This window comes from Spinacia oleracea, chromosome 5 (assembly GCF_020520425.1).
Source record: "Spinacia oleracea cultivar Varoflay chromosome 5, BTI_SOV_V1, whole genome shotgun sequence".
Lineage (NCBI taxonomy): Eukaryota > Viridiplantae > Streptophyta > Magnoliopsida > Caryophyllales > Amaranthaceae > Spinacia > Spinacia oleracea.
In genome coordinates, this window is record NC_079491.1 from 89662991 (window position 1) to 89670654 (window position 7664).

The window sequence follows — 7664 nt, forward strand, 5'->3', positions numbered from 1 at the left end:
CATCAAAACGTATATTCTAGCTCCTTGATGCCTGCTTCAATCCGTAGATTGATTTCTTAAGCTTGCATACCTTTTTAGCATTCTTTGGATCCTCAAAACCCTCAGGTTGTGTCATAAATACAGTTTCTGTTAAAACGCCGTTTAAGAAAGCGATTTTGACATCCATCTGCCATATTTCGTAATCTTAATATTCTGCGATTGCTAACATTAAGAATTTTTTTTATTTTTAATCTGCCTTTTTTGGTCTCTGCAATTTTTTAACTCCCCTGCGCCACTTTTATTTTTCTCCCCTCCCCTGCTTCAACTCTGTAATGTTTTTTGATTTATTTTTCTTTTCTCTTATTTTTCTCTTATTTATTTATTTGCACAAACATGTACAAATTTTTTTTGCAAAATATTGTTTAATTATTTTCATGATATATGTAGTACATTTTATTCCACAAAAATATATTATTACATGTATATCTATCATATTAACAATTTGTACTTTTAAGTTAAACAATTCAATATGACAATATCCTTATTTGTCATTTTACATATTCAAACAGCTAGCAGCTAACAGCTATTTACCAAACACTTTTATACAAACTGCTAATTCAATCAGCTAGTCAAAACTGCTAATTGAATCTGCTAGTCAAAACTGCTAATTCGATCTGCTACAGCTAACCGCTAACCGCTAATCACCAAATAGGGCCATTAAAAAAAAAAACCTGCATACATACTACGGAGTACCATTTGCTAGGTTGGGTTTGGAGAAATAGAAAGCAAATACACTCTTTTTTATCTTGGGACCACAAGTTTGTAATTAAAGAAATAATAAAAAATGGGTAAAATACAAGGTTTTTTTTTTAACTTTGTCAGACCTTAAATCCTCAACTGATAGGATCATAGATTCATAGCCTGCGGTATTGGAGGTTGTCTAAAACGATACTGGGTATACCATAACAATGGTATACTAGGGACAAGAAGGTAATTGTAAGTGGAGTAAAGGTGGGTGGCCCACCCTTAATCACCACTTCAGATATTTTGCAACTTCTCTCTCTAAAATTCTGTTCCAAAATTTGAAATTCAAAATTTTTTTTGACTTTTCAATTTATCTTTAATTTGTATTTTATAATTTATTGATTATTAATTTAATGTTATGTAAAAAATCAGGTGGTGGTTTCATTATTACTGTTTCTTTCCAAAATACGGTTCTTTCGTCTTCTTCCTCCTTGCGTGCTCTCCCGCTCAATTGATCTCCCTCCAAATTCTCCGTCAAGAACTGGCCAAATTCTCAGTCTGTCGTTAGAAGGTTAGCCACTTCGTGACCGGTTTTCAATTCATACAGTCCAAAAAGGGTGTTTGCCAGGGCGATTATATTTGGTGATATTTGTTAACTAAGGAACTTCTGAATTACTTTCCAGGTGAAGTTAATTTATTTCTGTATGAATTGTTCTTTAGTTCTTGTTTTGGTAATATTTTTTGTTTTCACAGTTTTTTGGGGCTGATTTGATTTTTAGGGTTTCACCATTTTGTTTGACAATTGTGTTGCTGATGAATTGAAAGTGAATTTTTTTCACAATTATGTTCTAATTACTTGAAGTAGCTGTTGTTAATGGAAATTTAAGTGTATATTTAATTTAGTGATGAAGTAGCTATTTTTATGGAATTTTCATATTTGGGGTTAATTAGTGGTTAATTTGTGGTTATTATGCGAATTCTATACTTTGATGTTTGTTGTTGAATTACTTTCCAAGTCGAATTAAGTAATTTGATAAGCCTTCGTTTAGGTAAAGTTAAACTGATATGAAGGGGTGCCTGATTAATGCTTAATTCGTGTGATGGCATGCTTTTAAAACTACCTTTGTTTGTTTGATTGTTGTTTGGTACTTGATCTGGTACCAAATGGAAAATATTACATATGTTGATACATTTAGGTAAAGGATATATGATTTGGTATTTTCTTTGGAACCAAACCTAAATTATCAATGTGTTTGGTACTGTTATATCGAAGGTATGCATGGTATAATGATTGGTAAAATTGTATTTGTAGGATGGTTATCAAGGGACAAAGTGGTAGCAGCAGCAAACCTAGGGTGAGTGTCACTGCTCTTTTTATGAGTGTATCGTATTTGGTGATAATTGATAGTATGTATATTGTTATACGTTTATTAACAAGATATGTATTTCAATATTGTTTTTAAGGAAAAACGCGTGGAAGTTGCTCGGAATAGTAAGCTAAAGGGCAAAGACCCTGTCGTCGATGAAGAAATGGAAGAAGATGAGGAAGGGCGATCGCTGTCTGGGGATGACAGTGAAGAATCTGTTTTTGACGGGGATGCATATGAAGATGTTGTAGATGATGAATATGAGGATGAGATATATGAGGACGAAGAATTCGAGGATGAATTATGCCAGAGAACAGTGAAACGTGCGCCAAAGAAAAGGCAATCTGCTAAAAGCAGGAGGGTTATTTCATACGATGAAGTAGAGGAGGAAGAAGATATAGAAGACGAAGACGGTGAATATATGGATGGTGGGTATGAAGATGAAGGAGAGGATGTGGTTGTTCGCGTTCAGAAAAGAGGGAAGAGTTGGAAGGAGGTCGGGCAGAATGCTTTGAAGAAGAAGGCACATCTGCAGATGATGCGGAAGAGGCGTAGAGAGGATTATGATGATGTTGACGAGGGAAGGAGACCTGTGAAGAAGACGATACTTCCTGCGATGAAGCAGATGGGTAGGAAGTTTGATGAAACAGGGGTAGCAAAAGGAAAGCCCCCTGCAAAACAGAAGGCAATCAGAGGGAATAACAGGAGGATGTTTGTGCGGGTATATAATTTTGAAATTTATTCATTGTTTTTAAGGATTTTTATGGTATAATAATGTTTTTTCTACGTAGTTGATGGTAATGTTTTTTTCATGTTTAGGTACCGATTCCCAAACATCCTATGTCTAGGGGTGAGTATGCGAAGTTTCACGGCGTGGTAGTTGCTACTCAGCGGGCTAATTGTGGCCGGAAGGTACTATTGATCCTTTATTTAAAGATGAATTGTGTATTTTGATTAGGTTTTTTCTTAAACTATTATGTGTAGCAACCAAGCGTTATCTGTCGCACGGATGCATTTTCTAAGATTATTGCTGCTTTTGATGAGTCAAGGAGAAGTTGCGTTAGGAAAATGGGTTTCGGGGGGATGTTGGATTTCAAAATATCCAAGCTACCTAGGCAGCTGTGCTACTGGCTGATGTCCCGGTTGGATGGGGGTAACAGTTACCTTGTTGGAGAGGACGACCATGTGTTGCCGATAACTGCTTCCCATTGGGAATATGTATTCGGATTCCAGAACAGCGGTCTTCCGGTGCCAGTGAAGGAGTCTGATCTTCCTCCAGGCACCCTTAAAGCGATGGCCCTCAAGTATGGTGAAAAGAATACATCAACCTCAAAGAGCACAATAATCATAGCGAAATCTGTAAAGGAATTGGCAGGGCCGGTTGACGGTGAAGGAAAGATAAAGCCCCTGGCTAATCAGCGTGATAGGGCCTCGTTCATGGAAAATTTCATGATTGTGTTGCTGGGGCAGATTTTATGTCCTTCTACCGATGGGGGTAACATGTCTTTAAAATTGCTAGGTGCAGTTTCCGTGGCAAAGAATGCATCACTGTACAATTGGTGTGAGTTTTGTCACACATGGCTTTTAGACTACGGAGACGCCTGTCAGCGGAAGATAGACCATCAGGGGTATGCCGCTGGGACTGGTGGTTGTGTGTTGTTTTTGCTGGTGCGTCTATCTTACTGAAATATTTAATGTATTAAATTATATAAAAGGTTAATACTGTTATTGTTGTGGTGTTAGTATTCTGTCTTCTATTACAGTGCCTTATCTGAAAGTGGATTTGTTTTACAGATTTTCTACCTAGACCATTTATGCAGGCATCCTGTGAGATGGGATGAGTTTCCCAGGATCAAAGTCTGGACACAAGAGGAAGTGGATGAGGCCAAGAATCGGGATAGGAAAGCGAGTGAAGATTATGGAAGGATTACGGTGGGTAACTGGTTGTTAGTTGGTCGTATTTGTCATATTAAATTTTGTATTATCTAATCTGACTGAAATCTATTCCTTTTATAATCTTTCCAGACTGTTGATGTTGTGTACGGGGATCCTCATCCCCTTTACGGCAGGGAGGGTAGACGGTCTCCCGCAGTAGAGGTTGCTGAGATGGTAGCACAAATGACTTCTTCAGAATGGAGACGCACCCTAGCTCAGGAGGTCACAGAGATGGTATGGGAAGTTAAACGATTTCCTCAATTTTATGTTGATGTTAGTGATTAATAGCCAAAAATGTTTTAGGGTTTCAAATAGTACTCATAAATGTCTTTAGGTGTACCATATGAATGATATTGATGTTGTTTGGTACTCTTTGTAGTGGGATAATTTTCAAATACTGAGTGTTAGTGATAAACAGGCATACGGAGGAGTCATTTCTGTGTGCATGAATTACTTTACATATTTTTCTGTTTAGGTTATGGGGCAGCTTGCTCCATTATTGCAAGATCGCCGGGGCGTATCCCGTGAAAGAGGAATGAGGTCATATCATGCTACCGATCATTTGACGATAGATGTTGATGGTGTGGCTATGCCGTTGGACCAGTCTGTGAATAAGGTGCTTACAGAGTTGGATGCCGATGACGATTCCGATGTGGAGTTGCAACCGTCTGATGGGGGACCTGTATTTGTGGGCCCTCATGTGAGTGTGCCAGTTATGAATCCCCTAGACCCGGTCAGCCACGGTGATGTACCTTTGGTCCACACTGCTGATGATGTTGGTGTAGTAGCAACTGACCCAGAAACAAGCAAGCACCCGGTCGACCAGACACAACAGCACGTACAGGTTCAAGCTGGTGACGGGCCACTTCCAGATGGAAAGTCATCGGAGAAGGTGGGACAGCTGGGTGTAGTTGAAGACAAAGAGGATGGTGAAGACAATGGTGAGGAGAATGTTGAGGAGCCGGAAGAGCAGGATGGTGGCGTCAAGGATGGGGGGCCGAATAATAGGGATGATGACGATGATGAGGGACCGGCTAATGGTCCTGTGCAAGGAACGGTTGCAGCATCGCCCTTGGAGAACATCGCTCAAGAGAACCCCCCTGAAGATAAGAACAGTGAAGAGAACATCAGTCAAGATAACCCCACTGAAGGGAACACCACTGATGAGAATCTCCAAACTGATGACCAAGAAGGACCACGTGAGAAATTGATCCTAAGGATTCCGAGAACAAACCCAAAAACACGCTATCGGCAGACGCGAGTACGAATGACAAAACTTGAGAGTGACGTAGTAGCTTATGTGGAGTCATACAATCCTAAAGGGAAAGAGCAGTACGTTCTACAACTTTTACTCATGTAACACTTAAGTACGTTGTATATACTAATGTACGTTGTACATTTATGTAATGATAATCACTTGTATCATATCTGTATTTTATGTTTGCAGGGGGGACATGCTTATCGAGTGTGATGGTAATGATGCAAATCGGATGATGTGCTACTCGGTTGTGCGTCCTAGGGAGTACGTGCATTCCCAGTACGTTCGGGCCGTTGTAAACATATACAACAGGGAATGGGCTCTGGAATACCCAACGAATTCTCGCAGAATCATGCTGGACTCCTCATTTGCGGTATGTTCTCCTAATATTATGTTCTCCTAATATTCACCATTAATGAAATCAATACAGTAAGCGTACGAGGTTGCTTAGTTATTTTGTTACTGTGCTTTACAGTATCAGAAATTAAAGACGAGGGAAACATATGCTGGTCTGCTGAAGAAGTTGTCCACCCCTCTCCAGAAGATTGTGTCAGCTGATATATCTGTGGTAAGTCTAATTAGTCTTTTTACTCCATGTTTATATGTCTGATTATATGCCAACAACATGTGTCTGACTATTTTCGGACTAATAACTGAGTGATGAGGCCGTATTTTAAGGATTTGGAAATAAGTTCCTACATGCCTTTTACGTTGAATGATTGCTCTCTATTTGGTCAGTTCAGGATCTGTCTTCTTTTTGAGGAACGTCCTTGTACAATTTGTTATTTTAGTTTTTGGTGTATTAATTGTCCGCGACACACAGGTATGCGATTTGTAAGAATTTGTAATTATCATGTCCAGGTCTATGTTCCAGTTGTGGACAACGGACATTGGTGGTGTGTTGCTTTTGCACTGAAAGACCAGAAGATATGGTTCATTGACAGCATGTATACTAATCCTGCTTCCGAGCATTCTGGGGATGTTAAAAAATTGGTATCTTAACCTGGTTTGGTGGGAGTTTAAGAACATTGACTTCACTCAGTTTATTGTACTAACATAATACGGTCTCCTCATTCCAGATAGCAGCTGTGGAGTACGTTCTACATTGGAGGGACACGCAGTATAATGCAGCTCTTGTTTGGAAGTTGAAGCAAATGCATACTTGGCCCTTGGACTCCATTAGCTTCCCTGACTACAACGACAAGTACTGTTTATGCTACCTTTTTCATCGTCGAGTAACCACCTTAAGTCTTACTGATATGTTTTGTTTGGCTTTGTAGTCATGCGTGTGGAATAGTAATGCTTATGGCTATCCAGGAAAGTGCAAGGGCATTTACAAAGACGATGCATGTGGTAAGTCCTCTACTGTTGTAACTGTAAGTGCCATACCCCCACACTATAAACTTACAGTTGTCTTTTCAAACTTGTTTTTGGACAGGGGGACATCAATGTAGCTCGGAGGGCACTGTTTTTGTCTCACTTGAATTCAGATTTCAACTCCTGCCGCCCGCTTCTTCCCCAAATCGTTGCAACCCACTGCCCAGTTCGTTGATGTTTGGTCCTGCTTCTTCTGCTAACGTTTAGGGTTTTTAACAGAGAAAACAATTGCACACTTATCTGGTCAAATTTTGAAATGTGATTAACGCGTGAACTTAATCATAGTTGTTGTCTTTTGATACTCACATTATTTCAAGGAGATGGGATTCATTGCTTGCAGGTATGTTTTGCAAGTTTTGTGGTATGCTTTGTATCGTGTTGTGATACCTAATAGGTTGTTTGGTACCGTTATCAGAAAAGTTTGGGTACAATCTACGAGTTTGGTACAGCCTGAGCTTTGTTCCGGCTTTGCATGGTACCAAGCATAAATTTAGTACCAAACAAGATCAGATATGTACCACACGAACATTAGTAATTGTTGCTACAAAAGTTGGATGATTACGAGTTAGACAAAACAGTACGCAAACACGGTGACCTCAGTAATCAAAATTTGCGGTGTTTATGAATTTAGTGAATAACTACTTTTCATTTCAGCAGTGTTTATTGTTAAAAAGGATAAAAAGGTTATATCAAGTCCTGAGTCAGGTCCGACCCGTTCGACAGGCTGGTTAATTCGGTATCAAGTTCGGTAGTTGGGTTTTTATTGTGGTTAATTCTCGTTAATTTGAATTTGAAAGTTGAAAAATGTGATCTTGTGTATTGTTTGTAGAGTATTATGGAATCAACACATAAACATATGTTTAAACAAACCAAATCACACTTTTACATTCACACTAACCAAATCAAAGGAAATATTATGCTGAAGGAGGATGTCAAACACACAGGATAATTAAAAAAATAACTAAAGCAATACATTTGTGAAATATGAAACAATCACACAGCTA

General features: G+C 39.0%; 1 protein-coding gene across 2 annotated transcripts; it reads left to right on the forward strand.

Moving 5' to 3' along the window:
* Positions 1-1371: 1371 nt before the first annotated feature.
* LOC110801914 (uncharacterized) lies at positions 1372-6867 on the forward strand. Of its 2 annotated transcripts, XM_056828525.1 has the most exons (11): positions 1381-1406; positions 2036-2078; positions 2188-2811; positions 2910-3002; positions 3075-3758; positions 3885-4022; positions 4116-4259; positions 6145-6276; positions 6363-6487; positions 6564-6636; positions 6722-6867. In XM_056828525.1, exons 2-11 carry the CDS (start codon positions 2037-2039, stop codon positions 6833-6835), a joined length of 2169 nt encoding a protein of 722 aa, XP_056684503.1. In that variant the 5' UTR covers positions 1381-1406; position 2036; the 3' UTR covers positions 6836-6867. The 2 variants fall into 2 exon arrangements, with proteins under 2 accessions (XP_056684504.1, XP_056684503.1); XM_056828526.1 differs by lacking the exon at positions 3075-3758 and having other exon boundaries at positions 1372-1406.
* The last annotated feature ends 797 nt before the right edge of the window (positions 6868-7664 follow it).